This window comes from Aulonocara sp. 'chitande type north' Nkhata Bay, linkage group LG20 (genome assembly GCF_057382095.1).
Source record: "Aulonocara sp. 'chitande type north' Nkhata Bay isolate Kocher_YH1m ecotype deep benthic linkage group LG20, A_spYH_male_GT1.1, whole genome shotgun sequence".
Classification (NCBI taxonomy): Eukaryota; Metazoa; Chordata; class Actinopteri; order Cichliformes; family Cichlidae; genus Aulonocara; species Aulonocara sp. 'chitande type north' Nkhata Bay.
In genome coordinates, this window is record NC_141363.1 from 18,766,456 (window position 1) to 18,782,862 (window position 16,407).

The following is a 16,407-nucleotide window of genomic DNA, read 5'->3' on the forward strand; positions in this document are numbered from 1 at the left end:
TGTTGTCACAAGTGATGGCAGGGACTCAAGCGCAGAGCAGGGTTCAGTTCCACAGTTTATTTACACAGTCACCAGGTGCAGAATATATACGGTGGTGGAAATCCAGGTAGGGGAAGCTCTCTCACACTCACTCTCAACTTCACACTACAACTAACACACGTCCACACGGCGGTAGGTCACAGGTCCGGGAAAACTATACACAAAAGACATCGGTTACACAGAAGCACAGATTAACACAAGAAAACTTCACTGAAGGCTCACTCAGTCGCACAATCATCCAGCGATGAGACTGCCTGCGTCCCAGCCTTAAATGCAGGCCAACAGGTGTGTGGGCCAAGGGCGGGAGCAGTAAGCTCCACCCAGGTGGAGTGGCGAGAGAAAGGGGGAGAGCGTAATCAAAAACACATGTAGCCTTGCAGGGCCGGCCGGCAGACGCGGGACCATGATGTTAGCAGGATTACTGTTAAACACATCGGAGACGTCCTCAGGGGTCGGGCTTGGATCCCTTTACAGACGTCCGGTACCTTCAGATGTACGCACCAAAAGAAATGAAGAGAAACCGGGAGGAATTCTGGTCAGTTTCCAGCTGTGATGGAGAGATGCAGTTTGTTGTGTTGCTGACAGGCAGACTGACTGAATGATGATCTTTGTCCTTCATCCTGATTCTGAAGGGTTTTCATGAAGAATCATTTCTGCGCAGCACGCAGAGGATGGATCTGTTTCTTCCTGAGGATCTTGTCTTGGGACGCTCTTTAAGCATCCGCTGCACGAAGGACTCGTTTGTCTTCAGTGCTTGTGTTTCTTACTGTCGGCGTGCTTTTGCAGTGAAGCACACAATCCTGCGGTAAATCATCAAAGCAGCAGAGCTGATGAAACTCGGTGCAAACGCTGTAAAAAGGTTCGTGTGTGTTTGTGAGAAGACACGACTGCCCGACGCTTCTCTGAGCTCCGGCCTCACCGGTCACTCTCCTCTTCCTTTGTGCCCACGAGCACTGAACTCATAATCAGCATTTCAGGGTTTTTTAACTACAGCAACAGAGCAACAGAAGAGAGAGGAGGTGGAGGTGGAGAGGAGGGGAGATGTGGTCCCGATGTGAAAATGGGCGGAGAGCTCAGCTGAACACCATAAAATATTCTGTGTGAAGACTCCCGAGCTCCCGGCAAGACTCCAGCATGCACAGGGAAGGAGGCAGCAAGGAAAGACAGAAAGGAAGGACCGAAGGAAGGAAAGAACCGGGCGAGAGATGAAAGCAGCTGATTGGAGCTGGGAGGTGGAGCAGTGAAGAGCAGCAAGAGTGGAAAGGTGGAGGAGAAAATAAATGATAATGATAATAGCAGACCGAACGTGACCATGGTGAGAGTCAAAAACAGGAAGTTTGACCTCCTGCCTGACGCACCTGCAGCTGCTTCCTCCACCTCTCTGGCTGCGGAGGCTGCCGGTGTTTAAGTGGAGCAGTAAATTCATTTTTTTAGGGTGAAATAATCCAGAAGCACATAAATAGAAATTAAGATTTCCCTGGATTAATATTGTGACGGCTGAACGTCGCCGCTCCTTTGCCTCTCTCAGCCGCTCTCTATGAATCTTCATCTCTCAGTTTTGACCTTTAAGACCTGATTTTAACTTAATAAAGGCGGCTTCCTGTGAGCTGCAGGTGGAGACGGAGTCAGAGGGCTGAGTACAGCAGGGATACATCAGAGGGAGGCAACGAGAGGCACGAAAGCATAAAAGAGTGAAAGACACAGATGTTGGGATGTAAAGGAAGCGAGGAACATAAAACCGAAGCTGGAGAAACAATAAGAGGACTGAAGAGGAAAGGAGGCAGAGGAGGAGACGAGAGGAAGAGTGGAAGAAAGAAGGGGATGTGCTGAGGAGAGAGAGCGAGGGTGAAACCGGCTGGGGGCAGGGAGGAGGTTTGACTGCACTGCGTTTTCTACACTTGGTTCAAAGTTGCAGCAGCCGATGCGCTCGGATAAGACGCAGGTCACATGACTCTCCGCTGCGTGCTTCTGTTCGTGTTTCCTTCTACACCCCAGATGTCTGCCATCCTCCCCGTGGTTCCTAAATTAAGGTTAAAAAAGCAGAGCTTGCTCCTCACCCGACTGCTTCTTCTGCCGCCTTAGACCTGGTTTTAGATTTAGGCTCGGCTCAGGCTTACGGCGGGCGCTGTTTACAGGCTCAGGTGGGTTGCTAGGTTACAAACCTGTCTTCTAGGCGTGGCTGTGTTGACAGCGCCTCCTGCTGTCTCTAAAATCACATACGTGACTAAAGTGCGTCACGTGACGGTTCAAGTTTGAAAATGTCGCATTGAAACTGAAGCTCGCGTTCACGCGGCCTCCGTGGGAGGTCACAGGGCTACGCGTGCCTCCTGCAGTCTGGTTGCTGAACAGCTGGAACGAGTGCTCCTCCTCATCTGCCACAATAAAAATCAAACAAACTAAAAAAAATGTTTTTACAAATTTGCCACAAGTCCCTCCCCTTCTTGATTTTGATTGGTTGGTGACAGTGATGAACTGAGAGTGGTCAGCGGGGCCGGTGGTTATCTGCTGTTGTCAGGTGCTTCACTGAGGCGTGTGTTTGTGTGTCTGACTGAACTGATTCTTCTTGCTCAGGTACACCAAGATGAAAACAGCCACCAACATCTACATCTTTAACCTGGCACTGGCCGACTCGCTCTTTCTGGCTACGCTACCTTTCCAGGTACGACATCATCTGCACGCGTGCAAACTCTGTAGGTTAACCACCTGTTCCTCTAGGAGCTCCGGCTCTGTGACCCTGAGCAGGATAAGTTGTGTGATTCACGCTCAGACTCTGCTTTCTGGATGTTTCCAGGGCACTGATTTGTATCTGGGCTTCTGGCCATTCGGGAACACTCTGTGCAAAGTGATGGTGTCCATCGACTACTACAACATGTTCACCAGCACCTTCACGCTGACGGTGATGAGCATGGACAGGTACGTGGCTGTGTGCCACCCTGTCAAAGCGCTGGACATGAGGACTCCTCACAAGGCCAAGGTACGTTTTATCCTGCTGTCATAAAAAGCCGCCGCTGTGACATCACCGTCTCGCTCCTATCAGAGGGAAACTTTGTGTTTGTTTAGTCTAAATTAGTGAAACGTTATGAACCAGTGAGCAGCTTCCCTGACCTTTCTGACAATAAGCTGTCTTCAGCCAGAGGAGTTGCCTCCTGCTGGTCATTGTGTAGAATGCAGGTTTAAAGAACTTTTCAGAGGTTTTCTACGTTATTTTGACTCTTTTTATAGACGTATCAGGACCTTAAAATATAAAGCCCTGATTGGCTGTAAACCCCTTAAAGGCTGAAATATAAAATTCCAGTTTTCTCGAAATGGAGAGTTTATTGATCCATCTGACAAATTTGTTTTCAAATTTTAATTTCCGTGTATGACTCTTAATTTGTGTAAAAATGATGATGTGGAAGTCTTAAAAACATTAAACTGTTCATGTCTTCATGTGTTCAGGTGGTGAACATCTGTGTGTGGGTGCTGGCGTCCGCCTTCGGAGTTCCAGCGACGTTCCTGGGAAATGTGGAAGAGCACGAGAACAGTACGCCACGCGCACACACACACACGCACGCACGCGCACGCACGCGCACACACACACATCTCAGTGTCACCGAGGACCACAGGCTGCAGATCTGACGTGTACGTCCTGCACAGCTCCACGTCTACATAAAACCATTATCATCATCAGCTGCAGCGACCTGTTCCCACGAGCACTTCATCTGCCTGCACCGTAGAGCATTGAATTTAATCACAGCTTCGGGCTGTAGGGGAATTTAATCCTAATGACAACTACGAGTGAAACATGGCTGTTAACGCTGTAGCACAGCGCCCTCACTCCTCTCTGTTCCAGTGAGAAGCTCTGACTCTGTGATGTCTGTTTCCTGCTTACAGCAGATAGACAGACTTTAACGCTAGAACATGCAGACTGCTGTTATAATGTATCTGTATAGCGCTTTACTCGTCCCTAAGGACCCCAAAGCGCTTTACACATCCAGTCATCCACCCATTCACACACTGGTAATGGCAGCTACCTTGTAGCCACAGCCACCCTGGGGCGCACTGACAGAGGCGAGGCTGCCGGACACTGGCGCCACCGGGCCCTCTGACCACCACCAGTAGGCAACGGGTGAAGTGTCTTGCCCAAGGACACAACGACCGAGACTGGGGCTCGAACCGGCAACCTTCTGATTACAAGACAAACTGCCAACTCTTGAGGCACGATCGGGTTAGCTATTACCCTAAGCATGTCCCGCCTCCTTGGAGCATAAAGATCCTCAGTCTCTTATCTCTCCTGAGGACACGTTAGTGGGTGGAACAAAGAAGAACCTGAAGTGAGGCAGAGGCTGAATTAGAAGGCTGTACTTCGCAGCGAGACGTGGCCGTGCACTGATCTGAACCTTCAACACAGAGCGTCCCTGCACAGACTGCACCTTCAGATACTTCCATAAAGATGAAACCCTAATTAAATACAGTAACGTGCAGCTTTACACACTGCTGCCTGCAGAGAGGGTGTGATCAGTATCTGCTCCTTACTGCTGTCACTGCGCGCTGTCTAACTAATGCTGTTAACCAATGTCAGCATGTCTTTATCACCACTTTGACTGAATAATAAAGCAAATAATGCAGAACTAAACTAAAGTGACACGAGGCTTTCATTTAAAAGGAGCCTGCACACGTGCAGGTCAGTGTCGCCGTACCGGTGCAGATCACGAAAGACGCTGCATCGTGTTTTATTCATGAATGCACTGCAGCAGCAGCTCTGCACCACAGCCCTGCATCTTGGGGTAAACTCATTAATCACAGGTTTGTCAGCCGGGAGGCCCACGGAGCTTTGTGGTTGCTTTTCACAGTCACAGGGATTCCACTAAGTTTTTATACCTAAACTCTTAAAATTCACCAGGTTATATAATAATTTCATCCTCAGATGATCACTGTAATAGTATAATAGGTAACATTGAAGACAGGAGTAGCTTTTCAGGCAGACTGTGGTCCTAACGTCACCGCGAGCTCTGGCAGGACACCAGCAGACTGAGGATACAGGTGCCAGAGCCATTACTGCGCCCCTTCAAAGGGAGGCGGGTGCTCAGGAAGGCCTCTTGGACGCCTCCTCTTAGAAGTTTTCTAAGCAGACCCAGAACTCACTGGAGAGACCTCATCTCTGTCTTGTCTGGCTGTAAAAACCTGGATAGTGGAAAATACTGCACGGGAGGAGCCCAGCCTACCCTGTTGCCAGTACAACTTCGCTTTGGATAAGAAGAAGGAAGCTGGTGCACGGCCCTGCTATGTACACATCGAGCAGGAGCAAGTTTTTGATGCTCACCGGGCTGCAAGAAGATTCAGCAGCATCTCTGAAGAGTTTACCCTCAACCAATCAGCACAGACTAATCAGCGATCACTCCCAGAGGAGGAACTTGTTAGACTCTGAGCAATAAGGTGTGCAGATCAGTGCAGCCTGTCTGCAGACGTGTTAAACTTTCCAAGAAGGGAGTTGAACGCTGTGTTTAGCATTAGAACTCACTCCATCAGGAACATGTGGCCGCGTGCTGCTTTAGGTCTGTCTGGGTCAGCGCGGCTCGCCATCGTCAATAGAGCATCCACCTGTGACGGGCTGGGAGCGAGACCATAAACCTGCTTCGTCGCAGCACTGCGGGAAGCCACGTGCACGGCTTTGCTTCAGTCAGGCCGGATCAGGTTCTGTTCCCGTCAACTGTGCTGAGCTCAGCCCTGACAAGCTTTTCATTTTGGCTGTAGCTCAGGTGGCAGAGCCGGTCAGCCACCAATCAGAAGGTCGGTGGTTCGATCCCAGGCTGCCTGCTGGCTGCATGCCAAATATCCTTGGGCAAGAAAGTAACCCCACGTTTGCCTACAGGTGGTGGTCAGAGGGCCCGGTGGCACCAGTGTCCGGCAGCCTCGCCTCTGTCAGTGCGCCCCAGGGTGACTGTGGCTACAGTGTAGCTGCCATCACCAGTGTGTGAATGGGTGGATGACTGGATGTAGTGTAAAGCGCTATACAAATGCAGGCCATTTTATTAAAAGCTGAGGCATGGCTGCAGATCAACTGCAGGCGCGTTAGAGTCAACTCAAATTCGTCTCTCTGCGTGAGACGTCTCAGGACTGCTGAGGTGAGTCTTCAGACAGCGAATGGCCGAGCAAAGCGGGATGTTATCAGGCTTGCCGTTTCCTCATGACTGGAGTGTTGATGAGTGCTGACCTGGTGTGAAGGCCCGACTGGGCTGGTAAAACAAACTTTGTTTCACTTTTCTCAGCTGTTTTTGCTTGGCTGTGTCTCTCTCTGAAGTCTGTGCACAAACATCCGTAATTATGAAACCCACTGCGCTCGTTCCCAGGACGTACTCTGAAGCCTCTTTGTTGATGCTGAGCATGTCTGTGCTCTTTAACCTGCTCTCTGCTGCTCGTCATTAATAATGTGTTTCAGCGGCGTTTACCTCACTTTGTCCTTCAGCGTTTGGCGTTTTGACTGGCTGCTTAAGCTTCGATGGAAATTCTCATCATTATTTATCGTCTGGCATAAAGACCTGGAGCACACAACAGCACTCCAACATATCGGCAGGATCTGTCAGAAGAGCTCTGATCCCCTCCCAAAAACACAAGCAACAAATTGCAAATGTTGGGCACTGGTGAGGCTCAGACGGACTTTAATCACTAACACGGCTCGTTTGGTGACATCTGACATGCTCTCTGTAGGGAGCCTTCAGCAAAGGTTTTAAAATGTTCATGAAACTGAATTTATTTGTTTTTCTGGACATGAACACAATTATTTTGAATCTAGTCTCATATTTTGTCATGTCCTGGGTCAGTTGACCCACTGTTTTGATGTCATTTTGTATTATGGTTTATGTCTAAGTAGGGGTGGGCAATAGAAACGGTATGAAATTGGCCAACAGTAGAGATTTTGACTGTACCGCTCTACCACGATAGCGCATATTGATGGTTTGTTTGTCTTGGTCAAAAGCATTAGGGGTTAGGGTTAAACAACATCATCTGCAAATTATGTTGCGCGACAGTAACAGTGAAGAGACGAAGCACGTTTTGGAATATGGGGAAAGCCAAAAACTGCGCTTCCTCCACTTCCGTAACATTGATTCAATAATGTTGAATTCTCTCACAGCTGCTCTGTTCCCGTGTTGTTGCAGTATATTAATGACCACTAATGGGAATAAATGGCCTGTATTTGTAGCCACAGCCACCCTGGGGCGCACTGACAGAGGCGAGGCTGCCGGACACTGGCGCCACCGGGCCCTCTAGTAAATAGTAACTATAATTAATTACTTTTTCAAAGTAACTTGCCCAACACTGTTAATGACTAACCTTGTATTGTGGATGGATTATCCCAGTTGTTCTCCTGACTGAAGTTTGGTCCATTTACAGCATCCTGCTATGCGATTGCATTTGTTTAACCATCAGGAACCTTCACGTTAACTTTTATCAAGTGGAAAAAAGTTAGCGTTCATACTCCAGCTTCACTGTGTATATGCTATGCTAACATAGCTGTGTAGCTAGCTACCACGTAGCACATCATTATATACCAGCTAGCCCAACTTCAGTAACCCACAAACGTCACTGCTGTTTAGGTTTCTGTCTCCATTTGGGTTAGTTTAGGTTAATTTTGTTTTTCTTTGACGTTCCAACAATAAAGTTGTGTGTTTGTGTCAAGTCCTGCCTGACATTTGGGTCCAATCCTGCCTGCTCCACACACAGTTCATGACATATTAGCTCATTCATGTGTGCAAGAAGAGAAGTTCTGGAAGTTCTGGAGGGTTGATGTGTCGGGCTAATGATTCCTGTTGATTTGTTTCATCATAAAAACTTGTGAGACAGTCTTAGAAACAGGCGACGGTTTATATTAAAATGACATGAATTCAAACCGCAGGTTGATTGGTTACTGGGCTGATGAGTTACCTCTGAGTCTTGCAAACATCCAAACAAATGCAGAAAGCGTTGAATGAGCATTTACTTTATTTATGTTTATTGTGTGAACTCTAAAACAGCTCGTTGGAAAGCTTTAAAGGAAATCCCAGTCTGATGGCAGGAATTCTGATCAGAGGCTCTGGCTGAGCGTGAGCGATTCAATTCAATTTTATTTATATAGCACCAAATCACAACAGCAGTCACCTCAAGGTGCTTCATAGATACAGAGAAAAACCCAACAGTCATATGACCCCCTATGAGCAAGCACTTTGGCGACAGTGGGAAGGAAAAACTCCCTTTTAACAGGAAGAAACCTCCGGTTCAGGGCGGGGCCATCTGCTGTGACCAGTTGTGGTGAGAGAATGAAGACCGGATAAAGACATGCTGTGGAAGAGAGACAGAGATTAATAACAGATATGATTCAATGCAGAGAGGTCTGTTAACACATAGTGAGTGAGAAAGGTGACTGGGGTGTGAACAGATTCTGCAAATGAGCTGAAAAAGTGCAACAAGAGCCACTGAGCACGTGCTAGAGGACAGAGCTCTGCTCTTATTGGTGCACAGACTCCATTTACCCATTTACAGCAGAGCGCCAACGGGCCGCCGCTGAAGCAGCCTGTAGCACAGTTAAAACATCGTCGTCATCCTTTCTGTTCTTGTCAGCAGGTCCTGGCTTTGAATCACAAACCAGGACATGAAGCCTTGTTTCTGCTCCAGATGTTCAAAGGTATGAAATGGTTGGAAAGTTTACGTGTTTGCCACATCTGCTCTCAGACGCTGCTCTTCATTCCTCTCCGTATAGACCCGGCGGTTTCTGCTAAATGCCTCCACCTGCTCCTTCTCTGCACTCTGAGCCCACTCAGGCACTCATATCTGGTGATGTAAGTCACACGCGTTGATATTTATGAACTCATATAAATGAACAACCCTGCAGGCCTGTGTGAGAGGGAAGAGTGGAGCTGAAGCTCAAACATAAACGTTTGTCTCCTAAAAAGGTCAAAATATCCAGAGAATGCTGCTCAGTTCAGTCGCACGCACAAAAAGAAGCTTTTCTCCATCTAAAGGCATCTACACACCAACCCTGAACGCAGACCAACACAGACCAACACAGACTCACACAGATTCACAGAGACTCACACAGACCAGCACAGACCAACACAGACTCACACAGACCAACACAGACCAACACAGACTCACACAGATTCACAGAGACTCACACAGACCAACACAGACCAACACAGACTCACACAGACTCACACAGACCAGCACAGACCAACACAGACTCACACAGACCAACACAGACCAACACAGACTCACACAGACCAACACAGACCAACACAGATTCACACAGACCAAAACAGACCAACACAGACTCACACAGACCAACACAGACCAACACAGACTCACACAGATTCACACAGACCAACACAGACCAACACAGACTCACACAGATTCACAGAGACTCACACAGACCAGCACAGACCAACACAGACTCACACAGACTCACACAGACCAGCACAGACTCACACAGACCAACACAGACCAACACAGACCAACACAGACTCACACAGACCAACACAGACCAACACAGACTCACACAGACTCACACAGACCAGCACAGACCAACACAGACTCACACAGACCAACACAGACCAACACAGACTCACACAGATTCACACAGACCAAAACAGACCAACACAGACTCACACAGACTCACACAGACCAGCACAGACCAACACAGACTTACACAGACCAACACAGACTCACACAGACCAACACAGACCAACACAGACCAACCCTACTCACACAGACCAACACAGACCAACACAGACTCACACAGATTCACAGAGACTCACACAGACCAACACAGACTCACACAGACTCACACAGACCAGCACAGACCAACACAGACTTACACAGACCAACACAGACTCACACAGACCAACACAGACCAACCCTACTCACACAGACCAACACAGACCAACACAGACTCACACAGATTCACACAGACCAGAACAGACCAACACAGACTCACACAGATTCACACAGACAAAAACAGACCAACACAGACTCACACAGATTCACACAGACCAAAACAGACCAACACAGACTCACACAGATTCAAAGAGACTCACACAGACTCACACAGACCAACACAGACTCACACAGACTCACACAGACCAGCACAGACCAACACAGACTCACACAGACCAACACAGACCAACACAGACTCACACAGACTCACACAGACCAGCACAGACCAACACAGACTCACACAGACCAACACAGACCAACACAGACTCACACAGACAAACACAGACTCACACAGATTCACACAGACCAAAACAGACCAACACAGACTCACACAGATTCACAGAGACTCACACAGACCAACACAGACTCACACAGACCAGCACATACCAACACAGACTCACACAGACCCACACAGACTCACACAGACTCACACAGACCAACACAGACCAACACAGACTCACACAGACCAACACAGACTCACACAGACCAACACAGACTCACACAGATTCACACAGACCAAAACAGACCAACACAGACTCACACAGATTCACACAGACCAAAACAGACCAACACAGACTCACACAGATTCACAGAGACTCACACAGACCAACACAGACTCACACAGACCAGCACAGACCAACACAGACTCACACAGACCAACACAGACCAACACAGACTCACACAGACCAACACAGACCAACACAGACTCACACAGACCAACACAGACTCACACAGACCAACACTGACTCACAGAGACCAACACAGACTCACACAGACCAACACAGACCAACACAGATTCACACAGACCAACACAGACTCACACAGACCAACACAGACCAACACTGACTCACACAGACAAACACAGATCAACCCTACTCACACAGACCAACACAGACTCACACAGACCAACACAGATCAACCCTACTCACACAGACCAACACAGACCAACACAGACAAACACAGACTCACACAGACTCACAGAGACCAACACAGACCAACACAGACTCACACAGACTCACACAGACCAACACAGACTCACACAGACCAACACAGACCAACACAGACTCACGCAGACCAACAGAGAGCAACACAGACCATCACAGACTCACTCAGACCAACCCAGACTCACACAGACCAACACAGACTCACACAGACCAACACATACTCACACAGATCAACACTGACTCACACAGACCAACACAGACTCACACAGACCAACACATACTCACACAGATCAACAGAGACCAACACAGACTCACACAGACTCACACAGACTCACACAGACCAACACATACTCACACAGACCAACACAGACTCACACAGACCAACACAGACCAACACAGACTCACACAGACCAACACAGACTCACACAGACCAACACATACTCACACAGACTCACAGAGACCAACACAGACTCACACAGACCAACACAGACCAACACAGACCAACACGACTCACACAGACACACAGACTCACACAGACCAACAGAGACCAACACTGACTCACATAGACTCACACATACTCACACAGACCAACAGAGACCCACACAGACCAACACAGACTCACACAGACCAACAGAGACCAACAGAGATCAACACAGACTCACACAGACTCACAGAGTCCAACACAGACTCACACAGACCAACACAGACTCACATAGACTCACACATACTCACACAGACCAACAGAGACCCACACAGACCAACAGAGACTCACACAGACCAACACAGACTCACACAGACCAACAGAGACCAACAGAGACCAACACAGACTCACACAGACTCACAGAGTCCAACACAGACTCACACAGACCAACACAGACTCACACAGACCAACAGAGACTCACACAGACACACAGACTCACACAGACTCTTTCGGCTCACCTGTACTCACCTGTGTGTCTTTCACTTCCTGTTTGTGTTCCATGTCGATAACATCAAATCAAATCAAATCAAATCAAATCACTTTTATTGTCACATCACATGTGCAGGTACATTGGTACAGCACATGTGAGTGAAATTCTTGTGTGCGAGCTTCACAAGCAACAGAGTTGTGCAAAATACAAGAACGTAAACAAGCAAAATACAAGAATGGCTACATCTGAAACTAATAAATATATCTACAATATATAATAGTATATGCATTTCTGGATGTGTATACTAAATATTTTTCTACCTGTGTGTGTGTGTGTGTGTGTGTGTGTGTGTGTGTGTACACATATTTTACAGATTAAATAGAGTAAACAATAAATAAAATATATAAAAATATACAGAGTTGAATATGTGCAAAACAGTGGCATTACTGTACAGTATGGAGTGCATAATGTTAAAGTTCCAGTAGTGAAGGTGAGGTGTCTATGACGTGTTCAGCAGTCTGATGGCCTGGTGGAAGAAGCTGTCTCTCAGTCTGCTGGTACGGGACCGGATGCTGCAGAACCTCCTTCCTGATGGAAGCAGTCTGAACAGTTTATGGCTGGGGTGACCAGTGAGTCGGGTAGTGCAGAGCAGATGAAGTCCCTGACCAGCTTCTCGAAGCATTTGCTCACGATGGGGGTCAGGGCTACAGGTCGCCAGTCGTTCAATGAGGAGGTGGTGGAGGATTTGGGTACAGGGACGATGGTGGCCATTTTGAAGCAGGCTGGGACTACAGACAGAGAGAGGGAAAGGTTGAAGATGTGCGTGAACACTCCAGCCAGCTGAGCCGCGCATGACTTGAGGACGCGGCCGGGAATCCCGTCCGGACCAGTAGCTTTGCGTGCGTTCACCTTCCTGAAGCACCTCCGCACATCCTCCTCAGACAGCACACTGTGTCTGAGGAGGTGCTGTCCCCATTCAGGATTTCTGCTCCCAGATCGCTGCCCAAAGCTCGTGGTTACAGGTGAGAGCGAGGTTGCCCCTCCCCCCCAAAAATGGATTTTTCTGCAGTTGGTTTTGGCGTGTTTGCAGGGTGAGCTGATGAAAGGCGTTCAGCCTCATAAAATCCATCCTTAAAACAGTTTCTGTGCACGCCGCTCTCTTTGTTCGCCGTGACTCGCTGATTCGAATCGATGCTGGAACTTTTCTGACATTTATTTCTGCGCTGAACTAATCGTTGGGACACGTGGCCGCACGCAGCACACTTATTAGCTGCTGAATGGAGCGATGTGCTGCAGCAGAGAGATCCGGAGTGCGGCAGCTCCTTATTGATCGGCCTGCAGCGACGGCCTAATCCCATCATCGCTTTTATTAGTCTAAGCTACATGTGCACCGCCTCCTCTGCTGCCTCCTTCTCCTCTTCATTGCCTGTTTCTCCTCCTCTGTTCAGCTTTGCTCTGATTTGTTTTCGTCCTCTTTTCATCCTCTTCCTCACCTGTCGGCTTCAATCACTACACATTTCTCCTTCCCGTCTCTCTTTCATCTCTCGTGAGTTTATTCTTCTTTATTCTCATCTGTTTAGTTTTACTTCCAGTTTAGATCTTTGTCTTTATCCCCTGCTGCATTTAATTTCAAACTCCTCCTGTCTCACATCTTCGTTCCCATCCTCCTTCTCCATCTGCTCTCCTTCTTCCTGTGTAATTCCACCTCGTTGACCTGCTCTTGGAGCTTCGCTGTGCTCCTCTTCCTCGTCTGTCTCCTCCAAACAAACAAAGGGTCGAGCAGCCTCAAAGCTGACGGCTGCAGGCACCGTCACAGCTCGCTGCTCACAGTAATTGGGGTCAAAAGCCTTGCACAAGGACAGGGCGGCAGGATGGAGGCCAGAATCAGCAGCTCCCTGCTGTCAGACCGATCTGTCCAAAACAACACGGCGACAGGTGCTGCAGACTCTTCAGAGGGTGGAGTTATCGCAGCATCCACAAGCACAGAAAGGTGGGTGGAGCTTCAGTGACATGCCCCGCTGGTTTGTGATGTTTTACTGCTGCCACCATCTTGATTCAGATACGAAAAGAGCAACACGGTGTTAGCCAATCAGCATGCAGTTTCATACCGCCAATCCATGATGACTGAGCGTGAAGTCATCAGCACTGATTACGGAGGTTCTGTTTCACATACACTTCTACAGGAAGACTTATCGCCATCTGGTGGCCATCAGATAGGATTTTGGCAGAGGTGCTTCTGCGTGGCGTTGTTTTCCGGAAACCAACCAACAAGTTTCTATGACATGGATGATACGAAACATCACGGCACATTTGTTCGTCTCCTGAGGAGGACCGCGGTCCTGATGAAAGACGAGAAAACTTGAGCAAGTATTGGCTGCGGTTGTGACTGAATGGCGACACCTGTGGTTCAGGAGAATACTGCAGCACCTTAACAGCGAGCATAAATAGAAGTGACCGTGTGATGATGTTGCAGACCCAACGTGACCAGTGGAGAGGGTTTACTGAGGACGTGCTACCTGCAGATCTGTATCTGGTACAGAGTAGAGAGACAAACAGATCGCAACATCTGGATCTTCAGACCTGACACTGATGCTGCTCTCTATGAAGATCACAGCTTTCCACTTTGATAGTTTAACCTGACTTTTGCTTTTTTACGGCACTAAAGGAGAAAAACTGGGATGACGTGGAATTATCTGAGTCCTAACACGTGGCAGGTTTGGACCAAAGACTGAACAGTGATCAAGCTTCCACCTGTCAAACATCGACACGCGGAGGTTTGGACCGAGCTGCACAGGTGGGAATTTAACTGCCCTCGCGTGTTCAGGTGGCAGCACATCAAGAGCCAATCACAGCAAAGCTACACGTCCCGTACTGTGTAACAAAGAAAGGAGAAAGCGATGAGGAAGGCTTTTTCACTCTGAGCGAGAGACAATCAGCGGTTGTCACGACGATATCAATATATCTCTTAAATTAAAATTGACAGAAATAGTGAAAGAATCAGGATCAGACGTGAGGCGCTGCAGACAGAAACAGAAGAGGTCACGTGAAGGAGATTGTAGGGTGGTTTGTGGGCGGAGCTAGAGTGGTGTGTTTAAACTCAGCATTATATAGGGTTAAAAATCTCCATAGTCTTGTCAGCGACATAAAGTGCTGAGACTGTTGTGTGATGCACTGATGGGTGAACGCTCGAGCAGACGCAGACCCTCTCTACTCTAAAGCACCTCAGAGTCAATCTTCTGTCTCCGTCTCTTGAGGTCCAAACTGGGGTGGGCGGGGTCAACCCACTACGTCACATTTACTGTAAAAATGTGAGACGTGTCCAAAGATCCGTCACTTAGTAACAAAGAGCCGTTACTGAGTGAGTGCAGGCTGACCTTTTCCAGAACTGCGACACACTGCAGCGGTGTCTCTGATTTCCACCAATCACAGACTGAAAAGTAGATCTGTCCACCGTCACATGACCTCTGAGCACACTCGGCTTGTTCTGCACTACTGTTGGCACGTTGTCTTAGTAACTGACACACACATCTGGGAGACTCACAGATGTGGGCATGATGGAAAATCATCCCTGTGTAGTGCCCCAGTCGTGGGTCTCTAAGGCTGCACTGTCCTCGTGCGTGAGGACGTGGTCATTAATTTATGGTCTTCCAGTGTGAATGAACTTTGACCCTCCGTCGTTTAAACCTTTTCCTGTGTGCAGAACTCACACACCTGTGTAAGTGATCAGTGCTCTCCTCTGCTCACTGCAGCGCTTCATTTTTACTGAGACACATTCACGTCGGGTTTAGAAATGAAGAAGCAGATACTTTGATAAAAAACCTGATAGTAGTCAAACTAAACGTAAAACACAGACTCTGAAGTACGAATATCAAGTTACTCCAGAGTCCAGGCCCAATCTCCTCTACGCTTTAACCTCGGCTGTACTAAGAGCATCTGTTGGATGATCTCAGTGCTGTTTTCAGGTTAAATATGTGGAGGAGGTTGCCACCATTTAACACTTTAAAAATCTTAAAACCAACACGATAATGGACAGGGAGCTGGTGTAAGTTTGTCTTCTAACACCTGTTAAAAGACGTGCAGCAACATTTTGGACTAACTGCAGGCGACGGAGAGACGAGTGTTGGAGACCCAAACAGAGAGAACTGCAGTAGTCCAGTCTAGTGGTGATCGATACGTTTGTCCAGGTCTTTAGGAGGAAGATGAGACATCGCTTTGGCAATTTCACCGAACTGATGAAAACTGTTTTTCACAGCTTGGTTCTCTCATTTAAAGATCTGACTAAAGACACTCTGAGGTTTCTAACAGTCTGAGAATGATGACAAGCGAGAGGACCGAGGTTCTGAGTTAGCTCATCCAAAGGGGCGTGGCCTCCAAAAACAATCAGTTCAGTCTGGTTTTTGTTTAGGGTGAGAAAACTCTGTGTTAACAGCTTTAACATCATGTAGACGGTTAAGCAGGAGGCTGCAGTGGGACATATTTGGAAGTGTGTGTGGTTATTGCTCTCGCTGGCTGAATCGCTGTCATGGCTTTGCAGAGTTTGCTGTGACTTTTTCATACGACATTTTCTC

The 16,407-nt window shown here is 48.1% G+C and overlaps 2 protein-coding genes across 2 annotated transcripts in view; one reads left to right on the forward strand and one right to left on the reverse strand.

Moving 5' to 3' along the window:
• oprl1 (opiate receptor-like 1) overlaps positions 1-16,407 on the forward strand; it is a 77,058-nt gene that overhangs the window by 53,841 nt on the left and 6,810 nt on the right. Inside the window, exons 3-5 of the mRNA XM_086277443.1 lie at positions 2,611-2,698; positions 2,831-3,013; positions 3,478-3,562. Of these exons, the coding sequence (XP_086133569.1) occupies positions 2,611-2,698; positions 2,831-3,013; positions 3,478-3,562 (356 nt within the window). The remainder of the gene's footprint in view (positions 1-2,610; positions 2,699-2,830; positions 3,014-3,477; positions 3,563-16,407) is intronic.
• Positions 1-16,407, reverse strand: part of LOC147305434 (uncharacterized) — a 479,902-nt gene that overhangs the window by 1,054 nt on the left and 462,441 nt on the right. The window lies entirely within an intron of this gene.